At 43.2% G+C, this 26,128-nt stretch overlaps 1 protein-coding gene across 2 annotated transcripts in view; it reads left to right on the top strand.

Moving 5' to 3' along the window:
• The window catches only part of LCP2 (lymphocyte cytosolic protein 2), a 326,171-nt gene that overhangs the window by 176,836 nt on the left and 123,207 nt on the right, over positions 1-26,128 (top strand). For both annotated transcript variants that reach the window (XM_029583581.1, XM_029583580.1), the window contains exon 10: positions 19,219-19,305. In XM_029583581.1, coding sequence (XP_029439441.1) covers positions 19,219-19,305 — 87 coding nt within the window. The remainder of the gene's footprint in view (positions 1-19,218; positions 19,306-26,128) is intronic.

Here is a 26,128-nt window from a genome sequence, read left to right as displayed (position 1 = left end):
CCGGTTCTCCAAAATGGCACATTTTGTTCCCCTATCAAAATTGCCTTTAGCGCCTGACTTGGCTAATTTATTTGTTCAACATGTGTTCCGACTTCATGGTCTTCCCCAGGACATCGTATCAGATCGAGGACCACAATTCACCACCCGCTACTGGAAGGCGTTATGTAAACCCTTCAAGGTCCAGTTGAGTCTCTCATCAGCCTTCCACCCTCAGAGTAACAGGCAGACTGAACATACGAATCGTCTCTGAAGACCTTCCTGCGCTCCTTTGTAAACGAAAGACAAGACGATTGGGCCAAACTTCTCCCATGGGCGGAATTTTCATACAACAATCATACACACACCGCTACAGGAAGTTCTCCCTTCTTATCTGTCTATGGGAAGCAACTTCGGCCGCCCTTGCCCTCGCCTGAACCCAGCGCACTGCCAGCAGTGCAACTCTCTGCCCGCCAGCTACTTGCCCTCTGGATGTTTATCCAAAAGAAGATGCAAAGAGCTGCCCTTGCTGCCATAAGATGGGCAGACAGCCACCGTCAGCCAGCACCAGTCTACCTCCCTGGGGACCGTGTTTGGCTGAGTACAAAGAATCTACAACTTTGGATTCCTTCCCGCAGACTCGCCCCCAGATTCTGTGGACCATTCCGCATTGCCGAGCGTGTAGGAGCCGGTTTCTATCGCTTGTGCTTATCCTCCTCGATGCATGTGCACAATGTCTTCCATGTGTCGCTTTTGAAGCCTCTCATCCTCTCTAGGTACCATCCCCAAGCTCCCAAATCTGCAGATCCTTCCGTGCCAGGAGACACCACCTACCAAGTCCAGGAGGCTCTAGATGTCAGATTCCATCAACGTCGCTGGGAGTACCTCATCGCCTGGGAAGGTTGTGGATCTGAGGACAACACATGGGAGCCAGCCCGCAACATCCTTGATAAGGACTTACTGAAAGCCTTCCATCTAGACCATCCAGGTAAACCCGGGCCTGCTAAGAGGGGGCGTAAGAGGGGAGGTACTGTTGCGGTCCCAGTCGCGGCAGCCGCGACTAGGCCCTTACCTCCTTGGTCCCAGCCCGTCTCTGAGGGTCTGCGGCCTGTTTCGCGGCATCCCCGCAGGGGGGACGCCTCCAAGAAGCCCTGCCTGGACGCCTTCTCCCTAGGTGTGTGTGCGCGCAAGCCGCGCTTATGAAAGCCGTTTCCCACCACTGAAGGCTCCGCCCTATCCGTGATGTCAGACGCCGCGGCCTATGTAAGGCCGCCGCGGAACCCAGGACTTTGCCTTGCAACGGGGTTCTTTGCAGTTCTCTGTTGCTCCGTGCCCCGGAGTGTGCTATTGCGTTAGCGACGCCGTTCCTGCCTGAGACTTGTTTCACTCTGTGCCCAAGTCTTGCTTCTGTCTGGCTTGCTTGCAGTATTCTGTTCTGCTTCAGTTCCAGCTTGGTTCCAGTAGCCAGTCCTGCTTCAGCTCCTGTCTGGTTCCAGTAGCCAGTCCTGCTTCAGCTCCTGTCTGGTTCCAGTAGCCAGTCCTGCTTCAGTTCCTGTCTGGTTCCAGTAGCCAGTTCTGCTTCAGTTCCTGCTTGCTTCAGTCCTAGCCTGCTTCAGTTCCTGCCTGTCTCCTGATCCCTGCCTGTCTGCTCCAGCTTCCATGATCTCCTAAGTCCCAGCAGCCAGGCTCCTACGGGCTCCTCCCAGGGGAGTACCAGCTTCCAGGGTGAATCACCTAAGTCCCAGCGGCTGGGCTCCTACGGGCTCCTCCCGGGGGAGTACTGGCTTCCAGGGTGAAGCTCACGTCCAGCTCCTGCCTGGTATCCGCCTCCTGACCAGTCACTCACCAGAGACTATAGTACACCTCTCCCGAGTCTCTCACAGGTCGGCCCAAGGGTCCACTAAACAGTTCACTCACAACACTTGGTCTGACCCAGTATGGCATTTTCTTATGTTCTTATGTTCTTAACATAGTTTCCAAAGATTCATGTGATTGTCAACATTAAATATTGTAGGCTTTATAAACGTAGATCATATTTCAAACTATGTGGTTTCAGTTATGTATGTATTATGTGCTTGCATTGGTTCCACATGGTTTGCATAGGGCCAGTAGGAGTGAAGTAATATCTGAGAGTCATTGGGTGTTTTGGTAGGTTTTGGTAAACATCCAGGTTTTTAGTTCTTTTTTGAAGGTTTTTAAGTTATGCTGTGTTCTAAGTTCGGTTGGGAGGGTGTTCCAGAGTTTGGGACTTCCTAGGGATATGGCTCTCTTCCGAGTTGAGGTAAGTTGTTTGGAACTAGTAGGTGGAATCTTTAATAGACCTTTGTTGGCTGAGCGGAGGTTTCTGTTTGGGGAGTGTAGTTTTATAGATGTACTTAGCCAGTTTGTTTGTTTTTCGGATATTATTTTGTGATGAGCTTATACCATACCAGATAGCTGAAGACCCGAACATTCATAGCAATGGAAGATATATTGAGAGAGCTAGAAAGATAGAGTTTGTTCCTTAACTTCAACTTCAAAGTTATTCAAATTGTAAAATACAAGTAAATGGGAAGATTTCCTGTAAGGCTCCAATCTCTAAATAGAACAGCAATGCCCTTTTGCAGTCAAGAGCTTGCTTCGCTTTGTTGGAATGAGGGTTTAGGGAAATAAAAGCTGGAAGTGCAATGGATTGATTTAAATGAAAATGAGAAAATGTTAGGAAAAAAATCTGGATGATTTCTTAGTACTATTCTAGTTTTGAAAAACTGTGTGAATGGTTCATGCACTCAGTTGTCTGTAAACCAATGTGATATGTAAAATCAAACCGGTTTACAGACAACTGAGTGCATGAACCATTCACACAGTTTTTCAAAATAGAATAGTACTAAGAAATCATCCAATTTTTTTCCTAAACTTTTCTCATTTTCATTTAAATCAATCCATTGCACGTCCAGCTTTTTTTCCCCTAAAACCTCATTCCAACAAAGTGAAGCAAGCTTTTGACTGCAAAAGGGCATTGCTGTTCTATTTATGATTCAACACTTTATTATTGAGCATGAACACAATAACAACATAAACCAGGTTGCCTGGGGGGCCTGTACTCTTAACCCCCCAAGTCACAAAGACAAACAGAAAGATGTGTAGCTCATATACAATTATCTCCCCCTGCATAGTACTCCACTTACCCCCACCCATCCCAGCTTGCTGTTCTATTTAGAGATCGAAGCCTTACAGGAAATCTTCCCAGTTACTTGTATTTTACAATTTGAATAACCAGGGTCAACCAGTTTACTTATTTGTTTGTTTTTTATATACCAATGTGATATGTAAAATCGAACATCGGTATATAAAAAACAAACAAATAAATAAATAAATGAAATGCACTACTAAAGCTTGCAGCTTACTTTCTCTTCTAGATGAAGTGACTGCTATCAAGAATAGCACTTCCACGTCACAAATTTTAAATTGACTGAAGCTAAGGGTTCAAAAAGAGGATGCATCAACCAGCAGAGTACCACATTATAGTTCCATTGAACAGGAAGAACTCTAACAGAAAGATGGAGATGGAAAAGTTCTTGAATGAATTTTGATATTTTAGGAATTTGAGAGACTGGAAGGCCATCTAAGTGTTATATGCTGGAATGGTGCTCATGTGTGTACCCTGAGTTAGGTTTTAGTCTTAATTTTGATAGGCTTAGGAGATGCTGAAGGAAAATTAAGGTCAAACATTCTCTTTCCATGAAGTACATTAACTGGAGAATCTTTTCCATTTAAAATCATATGATCACCTAGTAGGTCTTCTTGCTGCCAATATTGCGTCTTCTGAAGAGTGAGGCATATCTTAACTATTCTGCTTTCAATATGTATGCTGAGAGAGCTAGAGACTGAAGGTTTGAATACAGAAGAGTTCCATTGTATTGCATAAAGAGAAATGGAAATATTTATAAATGGATTGGTTGAATGATAGGTAGCCTCTGGAGCATTGGAAACAATACTTGACATGGGCAAAAGGAAGCTATTAGAAGCATGATTCCTCTCTCCTTTCATAATTTGATTATTGTTTTGAGAATCAGCAATATTGGAGGATATGCATGCATTAGAACTTTGGCTCATGAAATGAAAAAGCCATCTTTTGGAGCTGAAAAATGGCAGCTTGTGCTGAATGGAGCTGCAAAGATGTCGATCTTTGGCATCCCCCAAAGTTGAAACAGGAATCAAACAGAATTTGAGTGAGGAGATCATTTGTGAGGTTGAAGCTGGTGACTCAGATAGTCGTAAAAGTTCCTTTTGCCTGGGAGATGAATGGCATTCAGAAATATTTGTCTTAGAATTGTCCAGTTCTAGATCTTGCAAGCTTCCTGACTCAGCTTTGAGAAGCCAAGTCTTCCTTGCTTGTTTATGTAATACTTTGCTACTATATTGTCCATTTGGATTTCTATAGTTATGCATAACCACATTTAACCCCCTCATGGTTTAGAGATCCTTAATACAAGGGTCAAAGCAGAAGCCCCTAGGGCTACTATCTCCCGGATAACTCTTCTTTCTCATGTGTATTATCCACAACATTGTAGTAAGCCACCAAGGGGGCCAGGGTTCAACTGGCAGAGAGGAGGACAAACCTCTAGAGCCCTAATCTCCTGGGACAGGCACCTTGTACAGACTCTCACAGCCAAACAGTCTCTCTCCAATTTGTACTCATTTACTAGATGAAGTGACTGCTATCAAGAATAGCACTTCCACGTCACAAATTTTAAATTGACTGAAGCTAAGGGTTCAAAAAGAGGATGCATCAACCAGCAGAGTACCACATTATAGTTCCATTGAACAGGAAGAACTCTAACAGAAGGATGGAGATGGAAAAGTTCTTGAATGAATTTTGATATTTTAGGAATTTGAGAGACTGGAAGGCCATCTAAGTGTTTGTTATATGCTGGAATGGTGCTCATGTGTGTACCCTGAGTTAGGTTTTAGTCTTAATTTTGATAGGCTTAGGAGATGCTGAAGGAAAATTGAGGTCAAACATTCTCTTTCCATGAAGTACATTAACTGGAGAATCTTTTCCATTTAAAATCATATGATCACTTAGTAGGTCTTCTTGCTGCCAATATTGCATCTTCTAAAGAGTAAGGCATATCTTAACTATTCTGCTTTCAATATATATGCTGAGAGAGCTAGAGACAGAAGGTTTGAATGCAGAAGAGTTCCATTGTATTGTATAAAGAAAGATGGAAATATTTATAATTTGATAGGTAGCCTCTGGAGCCATGGAAACAACACTTGACATGGACACTGTATATAGTTATCTAACTATCCAGTTTCTATTTTGTAGTAATTATCCAGATTCTATTTTGTAGTAATTATTCAGTTCCCTGTAAAGCGCTTTAAGCTAAGTTCATGTTTAATGTAAACCGATGTGATATTCCCAATGAATGTCAGTATTTAAAAATCATTAAACAAAAATAAATTAAATAAATAAATACGTAAATATCTTCAGTTCAGCAGGCTGGTCCTTGGGGTGAATAAAGCAGGAAGAGATTTGGGCTGGTGTTCAACAAAAAATAGTTTATTGCAACTTATAAAAATTGATTACAAGCATAAAGATAAAATCAAAAGAAAAAAACAGGATGGAAGCTCCAAGCACCAAAGTCTTTCCCTTCAGACTCAGCCTTCAGACTCAGCCTCTGAATCAGTGTCCAAATTTCCATAGCTCTTTTCAGTGATGAGAAAGAAAACTCTCTTCTCAAAATTATAGGCAGGGAGAAGGTGATAGAAAAAAAACAAATTTCCTCCTTTAAACCAGATAAGGCAAAATTGCACAAAAAACTCAGTTCTTACTTCTTTTTCATCTAGGTCACTACAGTCCCAACTTTTACTGGGCGTGTTTTGCTTTGGTATGGATGTGAACCCTGGGCCGAGGTGAGAGATGGCTCTGCCGAAAGGGAGGAGCCCTGTGAGACTCACTATCGGTAGGCACGGTCTCAGAGGCTTAGGACACAACTGTGAAGAGACTTTATTATAAGAGAGAAAGAGCAGAACCCGTGGAGCGGGGACTGCAGTTAAGAACAGTTCTTGAGTAAGGGGAATGCCCAGGGTGATACATTAGATGTAGTAATCCGGGGTGGCCTGAGGAGCAGGACACATCAGGCAGCCTTCAAAGAAGTGAAGCAAACTTCTGGAGTGTAGATCTGGTAGTGGCCCGCAGCGCGGGGTATGCCGAGGATGACTGTACAATGCTGGTGAAGCTGAGGTAGGTCAGAGATATGGAAGCTCAGAAGGTTCCTGGAGACGTAGAGGTAGTAATCAGTAGCGTAGGTTCGATGAGATGAATTCTGCTGAGGAGAGCTCGGTAGTGGCCTGAGGAATGGGGTACACCGCAGGGAACCTCAGCGAGGCCAGGTAGAGTTGAGGTATGAAGAATGTACTCTTGATGATTGGTTCCACAGTGTATTCTGAGAAGAAGAACAAACTGAGTTCAAAGGCTGGGAGACTCTCTGAGGAGCGGATAGCTTAGGAACACGGAAGAGCCCCCGAGGAGCAGGTACTCAGAGCATTCACAACAGCAAGCCAGAAACCGGAACCGAAGTCCAAGGGTAGTGGATTCAGCAATGAGGAAACTCCTTGCTAACTAGTTAGTGCATAGGGCTGGACTGCTTAAGTACAGGTAGCGAAACTACGTCATCCAGAGGGGACGCCCCCAAGGTTCCCGCTATGACGTGTACAAAGCTGGCCTATGCGCGCACCTATGTGACTCCGGAAGCAAGATGGCGGTCGGCAATGCCCACGCCATCCCGGGAATGTCAGGGAAGACGGCAGTGATTGGCAGAGGCCGCCATTCGTCCCAGATTTGATGGTGTAGGGAAAAAAGATGTGGCATCTCAGAAGTGGCATGTCAGAGGTGGCATCTCAGAGACATGGTGGAAGGAGGACAACCAATGGGACAGTGCTATACCGGGGTACAAATTATATTGCAATGACAGAGAGGAGCACCCGGGAGGAGGTGTGGCGCTTTATGTCCGGGATGGCATAGAGTCCAACAGGATAAATATCCTGCATGAAACTAAATGCACAATTGAATCTTTATGGGTAGAAATCCCTTGTGTGTCGGGGAAGACTATAGTCTTCCCTGACACACCTGGTCAAGATGTAGAGATAGACAGTGAAATGGTAAGAGAAATTTTGGAAGCTAACCAAATTGGTAGTGCGGAATTACCCCAATATTGACTGGGTAAATGTATCATCGGGACATGCTAGAGATATAAAGTTCCTGGATGGAATAAAACATTTTTATGGAGCAATTGGTTCAGGAACCGATTTTAGATCTAATTCTCAGTGGAGCACAGGATTTGGTGAGAGAGGTAACGGTGGTGGCGCCGCTTGGCAATAGTTATCATAATGGGACAGTGCTATATCAGGGTACAAATTATATCGCAATGATAGGGAGGATCAACTTGGTGGGGGTGTGGCACTTTATGTCCGAGAGGGTATAGAGTCCAACAGGATAAAGATCATACAAGAGAGTAAATGCTCAGTAGAATCTATATGGGTAGAAATCCCATGTGTGTTGGGTAAGAGTATAGTGATTGGAGTATACTACCGTCTACCTGGACAAAATGGTCAGACAGATGATGAAATGCTAAGAGAAATCAGGGAAGCAAACCAATTTGGCAGTGCAATAATAATGGGAGATTTCAATTACCCCAATATTGACTGGGTAAATGTAACATCAGGACTTGCTAGAGACATAAAGTTCCTGGATGTAATAAATGACTGCTTCATGGAGCAATTGGTTCAGGAACCTACAAGAGAGGGAGCTATTTTAGATTTAATTCTTAGTGGAACGCAAGATTTGGTGAAAGAAGTAACAGTGGTGGGGCCACTTGGCAACAGTGATCATAACATGATCAAATTTAAACTAATAACTGGAAGGGGGACAATAAGTAAATCTGCAGCTCTAACACTAAATTTTAAAAAGGGAAACTTTGATAAGATGAGGAAAATAGTTAGAAAAAAACTGAAAGGTGCAGCTGCAAAGGTTAACAGTGTTCAACAGGCTTGGACATTGTTTAAAAATACAATCCTAGAGGCGCAGTCAATATGTATTCCGCGCATTAAGAAAGGTGGAAGGAAGGCAAAACGATTACCGTCATGGTTAAAAGGTGAGTGAAAGAGGCTACTTTAGCCAAAAAAACATCCTTCAAAAATTGGAAGAAGGATCCATCTAAAGAAAATAGGATAAAATATAAGCATTGTCAAGGTAAGTGTAAAACATTGATAAGACAGGCGAAGAGAGAATTTGAAATGAAGTTGGCCATAGAGGCAAAAACTCATAATAAAAACTTTTTTAAATATATCCAAAGCAAGAAACCTGTGAGGGAGTCGGTTGGACCATTAGATGACAGAGGGGTTAAAGGGGCTCTTAGGGAAGATAAGGCCATTGCAGAAAGACTAAATGAATTCTTTGCCTCCGTGTTTACTAATGAGGATGTTGGGGAGATACCAGTTCCGGAGATGGTTTTCAGGGGTGATTAATCAGACGAACTGAACGAAATCACTGTGAACCTGGAAGATGTAGTAGGCCAGATTGACAAACTAAAGAGTAGCAAATCACCTGGACCGGATGGTATGCATCCTAGGGTTCTGAAGGAACTCAAAAATGAAATTTCTGATCTATTAGTTAAAATTTGTAACCTATCATTAAAATCATCCATTGTACCTGAAGACTGGAGGGTGGCCAATGTAACCCCAATATTTAAAAAAGGCTCCAGGGGCGATCCGGGTAATTATAGACCAGTGAGCCTGACTTCAGTGCCGGGAAAAATAGTGGAAACTATTCTCAAGATCAAAATTGTAGAGCATATAGAAAGACATGATTTAATGGGACACAGTCAACATGGATTTACCCAAGGGAAGTCTTGCCTAACAAATCTGCTTCATTTTTTTGAAGGGGTTAATAAACATGTGGATAAAGGTGAACCGGTAGATGTAGTGTATTTGGATTTTCAGAAGGCGTTTGACAAAGTCCCTCATGAGAGGCTTCTACGAAAACTAAAAAGTCATGGGATAGGAGGCGATGTCCATTCGTGGATTACAAACTGGTTAAAAGACAGGAAACAGAGAGTAGGATTAAATGGTCAATATTCTCAGTGGAAAAGGGTAAACAGTGGAGTACCTCAGGGATCTGTATTGGGACCGGTGTTTTCAATATATATATGTAAATGATCTGGAAAGGAATACGACGAGTGAGGTTATCAAATTTGCAGATGATACAAAATTATTCAGAGTAGTTAAATCACAAGCAGACTGTGATATATTACAGGAGGACCTTGCAAGACTGGAAGATTGGGCATCTAAATGGCAGATGAAATTTAATGTGGACAAGTGCAAGGTGTTGCACATAGGGAAGAATAACCCTTGCTGTAGTTACACGATGTTAGGTTCCATATTAGGAGCTACCACCCAGGAAAAAGATCTAGGCATCATAGTGGATAATACTTTAAAATTGTCGGCTCAGCGTGCTGCAGCAGTCAAAAAAGCAAATAGAATGTTAGGAATTATTAGGAAGGGAATGGTTAATAGAACGGAAAATGTCATAATGCCTCTGTATCGCTCCATGGTGAGACCGCACCTTGAATACTGTGTACAATTCTGGTCGCCGCATCTCAAAAAAGATATAGTTGCGATGGAGAAGGTACAGAGAAGGGCAACCAAAATGATAAAGGGGATGGAACAGCTCCCCTATGAGGAAAGGCTGAAGAGGTTAGGGCTGTTCAGCTTGGAGAAGAGACGGCTGAGAGGGGATATGATAGAGGTCTTTAAGATCATGAGAGGTCTTGAACGAGTAGATGTGACTCGGTTATTTACACTTTCGAATAATAGAAGGACTAGGGGGCATTCCATGAAGTTAGCAAGTAACACATTTAAGACTAATCGGAGAAAATTCTTTTTCACTCAACGCACAATAAAGCTCTGGAATTTGTTGCCAGAGAAGGTAGTTAGTGCAGTTAGTGTAGCTGGGTTCAAAAAAGGTTTGGATAAGTTCTTGGAGGAGAAGTCCATTAATGGCTATTAATCAATTATACAGGGAATAGCCACTGCTATTAATTGCATCAGTAGCATGGGTTCTTCTTAGTGTTTGGGTAATTGCCAGGTTCTTGTGGCCTGGTTTTTGGCCTCTGTTGGAAACAGGATGCTGGGCTTGATGGACCTTTGGTCTGTCCCAGCATGGCAATTTCTTATGTTCTTATGTTCTTATAATATGATCAAATTTGAATTAATGACTGGAAGGGGGACAGTAAGCAAATCCTCGGCTCTCGTGCTAAACTTTCAAAAGGGAAACTTTGATAAAATGAGAAAAATAGTTAGAAAAAAACTGAAAGGAGCAGCTACAAAGGTAAAAAGTGTTAAAAAATACCATCCTAGAAGCACAATCCATATGTATTCCACACATCAACAAAGGTGGAAAGAAGGCAAAATGATTACCGGCATGGTTAAAAGGGGACGTGAAAGAAGCTATTTTAGCCAAAAGATCTTCATTCAAATATTGGAAGAAGGATCCAACAGCAGAAAATAGAATAATGCATAAGCGTTGGCAAATTAAATGTAAGACATTGATAAGACAGGCTACGAGCATTTGAAAAGAAGTTGGCCGTAGAGGCAAAAACTCACAGTAAAACCTTTTTTAAATATATCCGAAGCAGAAAGCCTGTGAAGGGAGTCTGTTGGACCGTTAGATGATCGAGGGGTTAAAAGGGTACTTAAGAGAAGATAAGGCCATGGAAGAAAGATTAAATGATTTCTTTGCTTCTATGTCTACTGAAGTTGCGGAGGTACCCGTACCGGAGAAGGTTTTCATGGGTAGTGATTCAGATGGACTGAACCAAATCACGGTGAACCTAGAAGATGTGGTAGGCATGATTGACAAACTGAAGAGTAGTAAATCACCTGGACTGGATGGTATACACCCCTGAGTTCTGAAGGAACTAAAAAATGAAATTTCAGACCTATTAGTAAAATCATTAAAATCATCCTTGTACCTGAAGAATGGAGGATGGCTAATGTAACCCCAATATTCAAAAAGGGCTCCAGTGGCGATCCGGGAAACTACAGACTGGTTAGCCTGACTTCAGTGCAAGGAAAAAGTATTCTAAATATCAAACTCACAGAACATATAGAAAGACATGGTTTAATGGAACAAAGTCAGCATGGTTTTACCCAAGGATGAGTTAATAAACATGTGGATAAAGGTGAAACGGTAGATGTAGTGTACTTGGATTTTCAGAAGGCATTTGAGAAAGTTCCTCATGAAAGGCTTCTAGGAAAAGTAAAAAGTCATGGGATAGGTGGCAATGTCCTTTCGTGGATTACAAACTGGCTAAAAGACAGGAAACAGAGAGTTGGATTAAATGGACAATTTTCTCAGTGGAAAGGGAGTGGGCAGTGGAGTGCCTCAGGGATCTGTATTGGGACCCTTACTTTTCCATATATTTATAAATGATCTGGAAAGAAATACGACGAGCGAGGTAATCAAATTTGCAGATGATACAAAATTGTTCAGAGTACTTAAATCATAAGCAAATTGTGATAAATTGCAGGAAGAGCTTTAAAGACTGGAAAATTGGGCATCGAACTGGCAGATGAAATTTAATGTGGATAAGTGCAAGGTGATGCATATAGGGAAAATTAACCCATGCTATAGTTACACAATGTTAGGTTCCATATTAGGTGCTACCACCCAAGAAAGAGATCTAGACATCACAGTAGATAACACATTGAAATCGGTTCAGAGTGTTGCGGCAATCAAAAAAGCAAACAGAATGTTGGGAATTATTAGAAAAGGAATGGTGAATAAAATGGAAAATGTCATGCCTCTGTATCGCTCCATGGTGAAACCCTCCTTGAATACTGTGTACAATTCTGGTCGCCGCATCTCAAAAAAGGATATAGTTGCAATGGAGAGGGTACAGAGAAGGGCGACCAAAATGATAAGGGGAATGGAAAAGCTCTCCTATGAGGAAAGACTAAAGAGGTTAGGACTTTTCAGCTTGGAGAAGAGATGGCTAGGGGGGGATATGATAGAGGTGTTTAAAATCATAGGTCTAGAACAGGTAGATGTGAATCGGTTATTTACTCTTTCGGATAATAGAAATACTAGGTGGCACTCCATGAAGTTAGCATGTGGCACATTTAAAACTAATCGGAGAAAGTTCTTTTTCACTCAACGCACAATTAAACTCTGGAATTTGTTGCCAGAGGATGTGGTTAGTGCAGTTAGTGTAGCTGTGTTTAAAAAAGGATTGGTTAAGTTCTTGGAGGAGAAGTCCATTACCTGCTATTAACTAAGAAAGCCACTGCTATTGCCAGCAAAAGTAACATGGAATAGACTTAGTTTTTGGGTACTTGCCAGGTTCTTATGGCCTGGATTGGCCACTGTTGGAAACAGGATTCTGGGCTTGATGGACCCTTGGTCTGACCCAGTATGGCTTGTTCTTATGAGAGGGCACAGCCGTCTGCGACCAACGGGCGCAACAGGGCACAGGGGAAAGTAGCACCCTGGGCTAGAGATGAGCTTAGTTTTTCCGTGTCGGGTCGGATTTCTGTTCGGGCGCTTCATTGGAAAATTTTGTTTTCTGCGGATCATTTTTCAGCGGCACAGATCGGGAAAAACAAGCCAGAAAACGAATCAAAAAAAAAAAAGAATAAAAAAAACCCACCCCAACCCTTCAATTTTAATTTATTATAACCCCCACCATCCCGATCCCTCCCCAAGACTTATTAAAAGCCCTGGTGGTCCAGCAGGGTCCCACGAGCGATGTCTCCCTTTCAGGCTGTCGGGCCGTTGGGCCTACCACGAATCAAAATGGCGCCAGTGCCCTTTGCCCTTGCGATGTGACAGGAGCTACCGGTGCCCTTGGTCAGCCTCTGTCACATGGTAGGAGCAATGGACGGCCCACGCCACTTTCTAAGAGCCTTGTAGAAATAAAAAGAAGGATTAGAAGGATAAATTGGAATTCTCTTCGGTCAGAAATTATTAATGGGAGTTCCGAGGATACTGGAATCTGTGACATAGTTTGCAAATCAGGTACCTTCTGGAATGGCATTATGGGATTTAAAGATTCCATGAGGGAAGCCAGTTTCTCCAGAACAATGTCCTCAAAGGATGATGGAGCTGAAGACATATTTGTCATATAATTATTGACAAATTCTAACCATAATTTGTTTATAAATGGGTGACACTGCAGTGAGGCAGGCTGTTGAGTTACCCAATAAGTGTTTGATTCCAGAACCAATATTGAAGAAGCCTTGTGTATTAATATATCTTCAGTACCATGAAATTTCGGAGCTGACATCTTCCATTCCAAGGAATTCAATGTAGATAGTGTGGAAATCTTTGGTGTTGAGAGAGTAATACCTGAAGGTGCCAATACACTGGTGCCTGAGTAGGACAATGCTGAACTCTTCTCGGCCATAAGATGTTTTGAAGTGGTAATGATTGGAGGAAGGCCTTTTGCGGTGGTAAATGTTTTCTTTTATCAGAAAGCAGGGAAGAAGCTGTACTGCCATGCCTCCGACAACCTGAATATCATCGACTTCTGGGAGTCAATTGTCCCAGATTGCCAAGTGATAAGAAAGACAGTAGAAAGACAGATTAATCATAATGTTCACTTGGGGGAAATAAATAATATTACTGATTTAATTGAATTGCCATCAGTAGATCAAATTGAATTTAGAGTAATTTTACTAGTCTCATTCATCTTCCTTTCAGATCAGGATTTAATATTGAGACCGTTTTTTCGAAATAGATCTAAGTGTTATATGGGTGAGAAGGGGTGGATTTACCTGCTTATAACAAAAGTAACTCAGTTGAGAAGGAAAATTTTTTAACGATGTGCCAGGAAGCTAGAGACATTGGAGCCATAATTAATATAAGATATCCAAGTAAGTGTGTTGTAAAATATAAAGATAATAGATATGTTTTTTTTGAACTAGTGCAACTCAGGTCATTTATTGATTTGAATATAAGTAAAGAAGTTGTGAGTACTACATAGTAGTAAATGGAGTATAGCATAGAAATGGATGTCTCACATTTCCTAATTTCTTAAAAATATGAATACCTAAATTTGTAGTGCTCCTGTTGTAACTGGGTCATCAATATTTCTTTTTCTGGTCTAGCAATTATTGCAGTTATTATTGTAATTAATATTTATTTATTTATTTAGCACTTTTATATACCGATATTCAAGTAACAGAGTTACCAATCAAGTCGGTTTACATTCCAACAATAACCATGACATGATAATGTCTTACAGTAAACAGGATGGTATAACTTGGAAACAAAGAACTGGGTTTAACAAGGTGTAAAAGATGGAAAGGAGACCGGCGAGCCTTAGGCTAGCTGTTGTCAAGTTCTGTGATTAAGAATAGGGCAAAAGGTATTAAGATTGACTACATCGGGATAATTAGGGCGAGCGTTCCATTAAGGGTTACCACAGACTGAGATCCCTGGTATGAGATCTGTTGAGTTATTGAGCTAGGAGAAGGCTTGGTTGAACAACCAGGTCTTGAGTCTTTTTTTGAAGGTGGTTGGGCATTGTACTAGCCTGAGGTCAAGGGGAAGAGAGTTCCAATGCTTTGGGCCGGCAGTGGAGAAGGCTCTTTTGCTTAATTAAGTTTTGATAGGAGGGACCTGTAGCTTGTCTCTATATGCTTGTCTCACCGGTCTGGAGGAGGTGCGAGGCTGAAGTGGGATCCTGAGCTCCAGGGGGGGTGATGTTATGTATCACTTTGTGGATTGATGAAAGAACTTTGAACAAAATTCTGAATTTGATTGGGAGCCAATGCAGGTTCTTTAGAATGGGTGGTATATGGTCTCTTTTGTTGGTTTTGGTTAGAATCCTTGCTGTAGCGTTTTGTAACATCTGTAGAGGTTTTATGATGTTTGCGGGGAGGCGAGTAAAAGTGAATTGCAGTAGTCAATTTTCGTGAAAATGATTGCTTGTAAGATTGATCTGAAATCACTGAAGTGGAGGAGGGGTCTCAACCGTTTTAGGACTTGTAGTTTTAAAAAGCAGTCCTTTACGGTGTTATTGATGAAATTTCTATAGTTCATTTGGTTGTCCAATATGACTCCCAGATTTCTGACTTGGGGGGATAGGACTAGATGAGACACGAGGCTTGAGTTGGATAATGGGCGAGTCCCATCGTGGGAGATGAGGAGGTACTCTGTCTTGTTGTGCTTGAGAATCAAGTTGAGGCTTGTCAGCAGGCTGTTGATGGATTGTAGGCAAGAATCCCAGAAGTCCAGGGTTTTGTGAAGAGTATCTGTAATAGGAATGAGAATCTGAACATCGTCGACATATAAGTAATGGATTAGATTTAGATTGATGAGGAGCTGACAGAGTGGGAGCAAGTATATATTGAATAAAGTTGGAGATAGAGAGGACCCTTGTGGGACTCCTAGTGTGAAGCTGACTGGTTGAGACTCTTCCCTGTTGATCTTGACCTTGTAATGCCTGTTCTGGAGGAACGATTTGAACCAATTGAGGGCGATGCCTTTGATGCCAATATCAGATAGACGATCTATTAGAATGTTGTGATTGACCGTGTCAAATGCTGTAAGGTCAAGGAGGATGAGTAGACAGGGTTGTTTTTTTTCAAGGTTCAGGAGGATGGTGTCCGTTAGTGAGATTAGGAGTGCTTCTGTGTTTCAAGATTTGCGGAACCCGAATTGTGACAAGGAGAGTATGTTGTTGTTGTTCAAAAATTCTGAAAGTTGTTGATTTACTATTCTTTCCAAGATTTTAGCAATGAGTGGGAGGTTTGCAATAGGGCAAAAGTTGGCCGGATTATCTGGAGAGAGATTTGTTTTTTTCAGGAGCGGTTTAAGGATGGGGAGTTTGAGGGGGTCTGGAACTAGCCCCTGTGCTAGGGAGCAATTGATAATTTGGGCGATAGGCTTGGAGATGGTTTTAGCGCAAGTGATGAGGAGGTTGGTTGGGATAGCATCCAGTGGATGAGAAGCTGGTTTAAGTTTCTTGAGCACGTTTTCGATCTCTAAAGCGGAGGTGGGCTCAAAGTCCTCCAGGCTTGCGGTTTGTTGTGAAGTAGCAGCGAAAGGTGGTGATGGAGTAGGATCTTTGTTTTCCTTAATTGGGGCCAGGAGGTTGGAGATCTTGTTCTTGAAGTAGGTAGCTAGTTCCGCCGCTTTGCTGGCTGCTTTATCATCTGGGATAGACGTCGTGGGCGGTTTGGTGAGGGATGATACCAAGGAAAAAGAGGGCCCTGGGGTCAAAGAGGAAGTGGTGAATTTTTTGTGAATAAAAGTCTCTTTTGGTGTGGAGAATGGAGATCCTGTATTGGTGCATCATGGATTTGAAAGCCAAGAGGTTTGCGGTTGACGGGTTTTTGTGCCATAGATGTTCTCTCTTTCTGAGTTCCCGTTTTGTGGTTTTTAATTCTGGTGTGTACCACGGTTTTTTGTTGTCCTTGTTTACTTGAGTGACTTCAGTGGTAATCGGGCAGGTGGTATCGGCCACTTTTTTGGTGATTTTAGACCAGGAGGCTTTGGCTGAGTCCGCATCCGAGATGTCCAGGTGAATAAGTTCTGCAGATAAGTGGGAGCTACGGTTTCCTGGTTGCATAGCTTCCTGAATTGGACCGTGTTTACTAAATAACAGATTAATAGTACATTATAAATTACTCATATTTCTTCTTTTTGTTTAATTTGTATTTAAAAGTATGATTGCTGTATGACCTTTCACTGGCAATGGTTGTTTGTTGTTAGAATATGTTATAAAAGTTCATAAATAAAGAATTAAAAAAAAAAGAAAGCAGGGAATAAGAGTGTTTATGTTATGGTCCCGACCCGCAGAGGTCCGCGGGCCGGTCCCCCACCTACCTCAGGACGCCTTGCAGTGGCAGCGGCTTCCTTGAGGCCTACTCGGGCCTGCCTAGCTCCTTCGCATGACGCTCCCTTTGCGAGGGTGATGCCACTGACGTCCTCAGCTGGCCCTGCCCCTCTAGGCATGTGCGTGCACTGGGGCACTGAATTTAAAGAGGCCAGTGCGGGAAGAGATGGCTCCGCCCCCAAAGGACGTCAGAAGCCGGCAGGGATTTAAACCCTGCAGTCAGCCATACTCCTCGCCTTGCAACAAGGTTAGCTCCTGTGAGTGTGCTAGTTGCTGTTCCTGCCTTGCTTCCCTTCCAGCCTTCCTTGTCATCCTCTGGCTTCTGCCAGCTTATCCTCTGGCTCCTGACTTCAGCTCGTCCCCTGACATCCTCTCGCTGCCTGCCTCGACCTTAGTTCGTCTTCAGTCTCTGCTGTCAGCCGTCTTCCCTGAATCCTGGTTTGTTCTCCTTCCTGCTCTTTGTCTTCCGGACTGCTCCATCCAGGAGGCCTCGCCTAAGTCCAAGCAGCTCAGGTCCTCACAGGCTCCTCCTGGGGGGACCTCGGGCTTCCAGTGGTGAACTTCCGGTTGGCCTCCTGGTTCCAGCTTCTCCTCCTCTCCGTACTCCTGGTCTACTCTTCGGATACTCGCCCTCAGACTACCCGTAAGTCCAAGCGGCCCGGATCCTCAAGGGCTCTTCCAGGGGGGATCTCGGGTCTCCAGTGGTGAAGATTGGCTGGTCTCCTGGCTTGAACCGCCTCCCGGCTATGACCTCCACTGTGGGCCTTCCCATGGTGCGCCATCATCAGTTCTAGCCGGCTCAAGGGTCCCCGAACTCATCAGTTTATGGCACTTTGGACACTTCAACCCATTTTTCTTTAAAGGTTCTGGTTTGTGGCCTTCCAAGGGAGAAAAGGCTAGTAATTTAGCATGAGTTTCTTGAATATAAGGACTGACAGAGACATTATTCCATATTCAGAACAGTTACTTACACTGTGGTTGAGCCCCAGACAGCTGACAGAGGTCCATTGTAGCTGTCTTGTGCCTGCACTTACCAGATGGTTTGAATGGTTTTGCTGACAAGCTGAAAGAGGGGCCAAAGAAAACCTAGATTCTAGAAAATATCTTTTTTTTTTTTTAGAAGTATCTCATACAAAAGAAACAAGAAAAAAAAATTAAAATAAAATAAATAATAAAAACCCATCAAGAAAAGCACCAAAAAATCTGTAGTTGACTAGAGAGGAGAGAGCAGTGCATCTTTTTACTCTAGCAGAGAAAAAATGACTAAGGGAATTTGTGCAGCAGCAACGATACGGAAATACCTGCACATACTCAGAAAGACTCCTGGGTTTGCATCTGCACCATCACCCCATTTGTGTGATTGGATTAATCCTGCTTGTCCTAAGGCTTTGTTTCCTTCAAGTGTACTTCAATAGCCTAAATATCCTATTATAGAAAAGGCTTCTTGTTGTGGTTCTGGAATATGCACACATTACAGCAAAGACTCTGGTCCCTATCACAGTGTGAATGCCAATACCCCTTATAGCACAGACACGGGTCCCTATGTCAGTGTGAGCACCTGTCCCCCTCACAGCACAGACATGGATTCCTATGATACTGTAAAACGCCTGTCACCCATACAGAACAGATTCTGGCCCATGTCATAGTGTGAGTGCCTGCCCCTCTAACAGCACATACACTGGTCTTTGCTATAGTTCTGATATGTGTCCCTTTTACAGAGTGATCATCCTCCCTAATATAGTGAAAACATTTGCTCCTATTATAGCAAAGGACCAGCAACTTTTACAGTGCCAGCATATAGTACTTATTACTACTTACCAATTACAGGGATCGTAGGGTAAGTCAAACATGGAATAAATACTTGTGTCTGTTAATTCCTTCTAGGCAGTGCCTGAGGTGTTTATTTATTGTTAATTCCTTCCAGAGTGCAGCCTGCTTGCTTGTCTCTGGTTTCTGACACAGATTCATTGAGAAACCGTTTTCTCTTGATATGGTAAATTAACAGATGCCAGTTTTATATCAAGAACTCAAAGAGGGATTTTATAAACTTAGCATTAGAAGATTTTTACTGCAATCTTTATAATCCTGGGGGAAAGAGAAGAAACAGTAGCAGCAAAGTATGTGGTATTCTACCACCAGGCCAGAAATGTAGTCTGACCAGGAACAGTATGGATCACTACCAAAAACTAAGATACATCCCTAATATTGGACTTCCATAACCTGTAACTTTACTTGACTTATTATTTTGTAATTTGTCTCTCTTTTTTTTACCCTTTTACCTTAATCATGTATTTTAGAAATACATGAACATTGTCATGCCAATAAAGTTATCTGAATCTGGACTTCCCTTATTCAGCTCCTGCTCCCATTGTGGACAGAACCAAAAAGCCACCATTTGTTCATCCAGGAGCCCAGAACGCTGAGAAAGACTACACAATGCAAGGTCAGTATGTGCTGTATAATGGATTCCTCTGCTGTACAACCCTCCCCTCCCCCCTCCCCCTTCCAGACCTACACCTATCCACCATAGTTTTAGATTGTGTACACCCTGCCTGTATTCTATGGTCTGCTATGATCTCTCTTTTGGAATACTCTCTGAGAACAGCTCCAGTCTTTGACTGACACACAAACATTCAGAAAAGCACTTAAAATATTTCTCTTTCAATGTGCTTTTGATTTAGAGGCCTAAATCATGCAGACTAGTCTTATGTGTCTATAGTAATTTACTACTGTCTTATTATAAATGTTATGTCTTGATTTTATGAATGTTTTATTTTATTGCCTGCTGTAAATTTTGCATCATGCATGTTATAAATCATTTAAATACATAAATAAATACATCTCTTTAGTAAAATATTGTCAGAAAGGCATGTAATGTTATTTTTAAATTTGTAATCCTATATTAATATATTTTCTAAAGCTCTATACCCTCAGAAGTAAAAAAAAAAAAAAAACCCTTTTGTAATCAAAGTTTGTGTCTTCTGTAATCATAGTGTCACTTTTGGTTCTTATACTCCTGATTGCTGGAGATCAATATCAGGAAGAAGATCTACTAGTTCAAGCCGGCCCCCTTTTCAAACATCAAAACCTGCCCAAAATTCTGTCATTTTTGCCCTCCTAGTGTTCAGTGAGATCGGAGTAAGAATCTCTTACAGAAATAAGAGTATCTCATCAGGTCCAGATTTAAGCATAGGAAACACAGACAACTGCCTCGGGTGCCAAATTTTGATGGTGCTAAATATCCAGACCAAAGAGGAGCTTGCTCTGCTTGCTTTAGGGCCATGTGTCAGCACAGCTTCAAAAAAGCACTCAGCCTATGGCACCCAAATCTTAAACGACTTAGATAATAGGTGCTGAAATAGGTGAAGAAATGCTACACACTAACACTTAAATGAATCTTCACTTAACAACTATTTACACCTTTTTTGACTTTTCATATGGCCATCAAAATAGGCATTACCTGTGGAGCACACCTTTCTTGCCTCATTTGTAAATCATCAGCCAGTAATGTTAAGAACATAAGAAATTGCCATGCTGGGTCAGACCAAGGGTCCATCAAGCCTAGCATCCTGTTTCCAACAAAGGCCAAACCAGGCCACAAGAACCTGGCAAGTACCCAAACACCAAGAAGATCCCATGTTACTGTTGCTAGTAATAGCAGTGGCTATTCCCTAAGTCAACTTCATTAATAGCAGTTAATGGACTTCTCCTCCAAGAACTTATCCAAACCTTTTTTGAACTCAGCTACACTAACTGCACTAACCACATCCTTTGGCAACAAATTCCAGAACTTAATTGTGCGTTGAGTGAAAAAGAATTTTCTCCAGGCTTAAATGTGTTACTTGCTAACTTCATGGAATGCCCCCTAGTCCTTCTATTATTTGAAAGTGTAAATAACCGATTCACATCTACTCGTTCAAGACCTCTCATGATCTTAAAGACCTCTATCATATCCCCCCTCAGCCGTCTCTTCTCCAAGCTGAACAACCCTAACCTCTTCAGCCTTTCCTCATAGGGGAGCTGTTCCATTCCCTTTATCATTTTGGTTGCCCTTCTCTGTACCTTCTCCATCGCAACTATACCTTTTTTGAGATGTGGTGACCAGAAATGTACACAGTATTCAAGGTGCGGTCTCACCATGGAGCGATACAGAGGCATTATGACATTTTCAGTTTTATTAACCATTCCCTTCCTAATAATTCCTAACATTCTATTTGCTTTTTTGACTGTTGCAGCACACTGAGCTGACGATTTTAAAGTATTATCCACTATGATGCCTAGATCTTTTTCCTGGGTGGTAGCTCCTAATATGGAATCTAACTTTGTTAACTACAGCAAGGGTTATTTTTCCCTATATACACTTGTCCACATTAAATTTCATCTGCCATTTGGATGCCCAATCTTCCAGTCTTGCAAGGTCCTCCTGTAATGTATCACGATCTGCTTGAGATTTAACTACTCTGAATAATTTTGTATCATCCCCAAATTTGATAACCTCACTCGTCGTATTCCTTTCCAGATCATTTATATATATATTGAAAAGCACCGGTCCAAGTACAGATCCCTGAGGCACTCCACCTTTTACCCTTTTCCACTGAGAAAATTGACCATTTAATTCTACTCTCTGTTTCCTGTCTTTTAACCAGTTTGTAATCCACAAAAGGACATCGCATCCTATCCCATGACTTTTTAGTTTTCTTAGAAGTCTTTCATGAGGGACTTTGTCAAACGGCTTATGAAAATCTAAATACACTACATCTACCGGTACACCTTTATCCACATGTTTATTAACCCCTTCAAAAAAATGAAGATTTGTTAGGCAAGATTTCTCTTGGGTAAATCCATGTTGACTGTATTCCATTTAACCATGTCTATCTATATGATTTTGATCTTTAGAATAGTTTCCACTATTTTTCACAGCACTGAAATCAGGCTCACAGGTCTATAGTTTCCCGATCGCCCCTGGAGCCCTTTTTAAATATTGGGGTTACATTGGCCACCCTCCAGATACAATAGATGATTTTAATGATAGGTTACAAATTTTAACTAATAGATCATAAATTTCATTTTTTAGTTCCTTCAGTATGCTAGGATTCATACCATCTGGTCCAAGCGATTTGCTACTCTTTAGTTTGTCAATCTGGCCTACTACATCTTCCAAGATCACAGTGATTTTGTTCAGTTCGTCTGACTCATAAGCCTTGAAAACCATCTCTGGAACTGGTATCTCCCCTACATCCTCATTAGTAAACACGGAAGCAAAGAATTCATTTAGTCTTTCTGCAATGGCCTTAACTTACCTAAGAGCCCCTTTAATCCCTTGGTCATCTAAAGGTCCAACGGACTCCCTCACAGGTTTCTTGCTTTGGATATATTTGAAAAAGTTTTTATTATTTTGCCTCTACAGCCAACTTCATTTCAAATTCTCTCTTCGCCTGTCTTATCAGTATTTTACACTTAACTTGACAATGGGCCGGGGTTACGAGCACGGGGCCTATTTAATAAAGGCCCGGTGATGCGCGTAAAGCCCCGGGACGTGTCTAAGTCCCCCGGCTTCGAAAAACGTTCAGGGCGGGGTGGGGTGGGGCCAGAGGCCACCGGCACAGTGGCCATTTGCCGCTGAGTCAGAGGCTACCGGCACACGCAAAAGGTAAGTTAAAGGAATTGGGGAGGTTAGGATAGGGCTAGGGGGAAGGATGGTTAGGGGAAGGGGTGGGAAGGTTAGGCTAGGGGGAATGGGGGAAGGCTGTGAGCGTCGGCGCGCACAAGATGCACTAGTGTGCACCCCCTTGTGCACGCTGACCCCTGATTTTATAACATGCGTGCACCTGCATGCACGTGTTATAAAATCAGGCGTCCATGTGTGCGAGCTGGGTAGCACGCACACATGGACGCCCGCGCATACCTTGGAAAATTTACCCCTATGCTTATGCTTTATCCTATTTTCTTCAGATGGATCCTTCTTCCAATTTTTGAAGGATATTTTTTTGGCTAAAATAGCCTCTTTCACCTCACCTTTTAACCATGCCGGTACTCGTTTTGCTTTCCTTCCACCTTTCTTAATGCGTGGAATACATCTTGACTGCACGTCTAGGATTGTATTTTTAAACAATGTCCATGCCTGTTGAATACTTTTAACCTTTGCAGCTGCACCTTTCAGTTTTTTTCTAACTATTTTCCTCATTTTATCAAAGTTTCCCTTTTGAAAATTTAGTGTTAGAACTGTAATTTATTTATTGCCCCCCTTCCAGTTATTTGTTTAAATTTGATCATGTTATGATCACTATTGCCAAGTAGCCCCACCACCGTTACCTCTCTCACCAAATAATGCATTCCACTAAGAATTAAATCTAAAATAGCTCTCGCGTTGGTTCCTGAACCAATTGCTCCATGAAGCAGTAATTTATTACATCCAGGAACTTTATGTCTCTAGCAAGTCCTGATTTTACATTTACACAGTCAATATTGAGTAATTGAAATCTCCCATTTTTATTGCAGTGCCAAATTGGTTAGCTTCCCTGATTTCTCTTAGCATTTCATCATCTGTCTGACCATTTAGTCCAGGTAGACGGTACTGTGCTCCTATCACTAAATTCTTACTCAACACCCATGTAGATTCTACTGAGCACCCCCATGCCTCCTTGGCCTCTCTCTGTCCTTCTGCCGGCTCCTCTGGCTCTCCCTGTTCTTCCACGGACTCCTACAGTTCCCAGTTGGTCTCCCCATGTGGGTCGCAGGGAGACACCGCCGGCCAGTGGCCTGCTTCCTCCTAGGCGCGAGCTTCTTCCACCTTTAAAGGAGCCGTGGCGGGAATCCTAGCCGTGGCCCTGGATGATGACATCATCGGGCCCTGCTACTTAAGGCAGGGTCCACCACTCATTCCTTGCCTTGGCAACAGGTCTTCATGCTTGTCGTGTGCTCGTTGCTTGATTTCGTTCCTGGTCCCAGTTCCTGACTGTTCCTGATTCCTCCCTAGCCTTGCTTGGACTGACTATTGGCTTTGACCTTTGCTACGTTTGGACCATGCTCAGGACTGACTACTGGCTTTGACATCTGCTACGTTTGGACCATGCTCAGGACTGACTACTGGCTTTGACCCTCATTTTGTTGGAACTATGCTCAGGATTGACTACTGGCTTTAACCTTTTCTTCATTGGAACTACGTTCAGGACTGATTACTGGTTTGACCCTTGCTTTGTTGGACTTCGCTCAGGATTGATCCTTGGCTCTCACTTCATTGTACCTTGACTAGCTTGCCGCCTGCCCTGACTCCAGCTTGTTCCCAACCTCACCATCAGTATCTCCTTGGACTTTGCCTTGTCAGGCTTTGGCCTTCTGCTGCCCAGGCATCACTTGTTCTTGTTTCTGACCCATCCTTGGCGCCCAGGCCTCTGGATCCCTGCTTCGTCCGGACCTGCCTTGGTCCCTCTGATACCTCTGCTGGTCCCTGGCTACCTGCTACAACATCCACTGGGAATCGTCTGACAGAGGCCCACCTAAGACCAGCCGGTCCCGGCACCCAAGGGCTCAAACTGCAGTGAACGTGGGCTGGTATTGGCGAAGCTCCAGTCTGCCTCTGTCTCCTAGTCAACTCTGCCTGCCGGTGGTGGGGACCCATGGGGCTTGCCCTTTGGGTAGTGTCAACCCCACCTCAGGCCAAGGGTCCACCACCAGCACAAGAGATAGCCCAAGAAGCCCACAGAGGAACCTGATTGCAGGAGACAAGAACTGCCTATTGGAGATTCACAAACTGATGCTCCCATTTATCCTTTATGTGTGATACTAATAGCATTCTGCAGATTTCTTGCTGTAAGTGCTATTTGGAATCTAGTATTTTGACTTCCATATATTATGCCAGCTATTGATATATAAAGACACTTACAAATACATTTTAAATGAGCTATGTGCATAAATTTCAGGGTTTACGCACGTGGCCGGGCCTTGCATGAGCCCTGCACATTTTACAATGGGCCCAGCCACACGCGTAAACCCCGGTACACTCTGAAGTGCTGGGCCTCTCCAAAAGGATGGGCCAAGGCGCGGGGTTTGAGCAGGTCGATGCTGTCCCAAGAAAGCACACGCTGGCAGCCAGCTGGCGCGTGGATATTACTTCTGCTCCAGAGGAGCAGAAAGTACAATATAAAATTTGGGGATAGTTAGGTTAGATTTATGGGGCGGGGAGGAGACGAGAGGGGAAGAGGGAGGAAGGTTAGATAGGTGGGTAGGGAAGTTCCCTCCCAATCCGCTCCTTAATTGGACACACGGGTCTTAAAATCGACTCCTTATTTCATTGTGGCCTAAAGAAAGCAAATGTTGCTTACCTGATGTAACAGGTGTTCTCACAGGACAGCAGGATGTTAGTCCTCACAAATGGGTGACATCGAGGATGGAGCCCACCACGGAAAACTTCTGTCAAAGTTTAAACAGAACTTTGACTGGCCCCTACTGGGCATGCCCAGCAAGGCACTGACCCTGCAGCCAGCAGGGGTCTCCCTTCAGTCTGATTTTCAAAGCTACAGGCAGTGCCTAAAAAGGAAAAACAAAACAAACCCAACACCGCAGGGTGGCGGGCGGGTTTCGTGAGGACTAACATCCTGCTGTCCTGTGAGAACACCTGTTACATCAGGTAAGCAACATTTGCTTTCTCACAGGACAAGCAGGATGGTTGTCCTCACAAATGGGTGAGTACCGAGCTGAGGATGTCCTGACTTGCACCAAATGCACCCAAGGACGTGCAACAGGCACTACAACTGGGGTGGAATTTGGTAAAGGGCATCCGCACCCTACCGGGAAGGTGGAAGGGTGTTGGTACATCACGTTGGAAAAAGGTTACGCAAGACAGATTGGCCGAAGATGGAGTCCTGTCTTCCAGCTTTGTCCAAACAATAGTGGGCTGCAAAGGTATGGAGAGAACTCCAGGTTGCAGCTTTACAGATGTCAGGAAGCGGCACCGATCGAAGGTGTGCCACTGACGTCGCCATGGCCCTCACAGAGTGTGCTTTCACACGGTCTTGAAAGGGAATGCCAGCTTGCTGATAGCAAAAAGAAATGCAGTCCGCCAACCAGGAGGAAAGAGCCTGCTTACCCACAGGATGTCCTAACTTGTTAGGATGAAAAGAGACAAATAATTGAGTGCTCTTCCTGTGAGCAACTGTACGGTCTAGATAAAAAGCTAGAGCTCGTTTGCAGTCTAGGGTATGCAGAGTCTGTTCCCCGGAGTTGGAGTGGGGCCTGGGAAAAAAGATAGGTAGTATGATGGATTGATT

This window comes from Rhinatrema bivittatum, chromosome 18 (genome assembly GCF_901001135.1).
Source record: "Rhinatrema bivittatum chromosome 18, aRhiBiv1.1, whole genome shotgun sequence".
NCBI classification, from domain to species: Eukaryota; Metazoa; Chordata; class Amphibia; order Gymnophiona; family Rhinatrematidae; genus Rhinatrema; species Rhinatrema bivittatum.
This window is presented reverse-complemented; position numbering and strand designations above follow the sequence as displayed.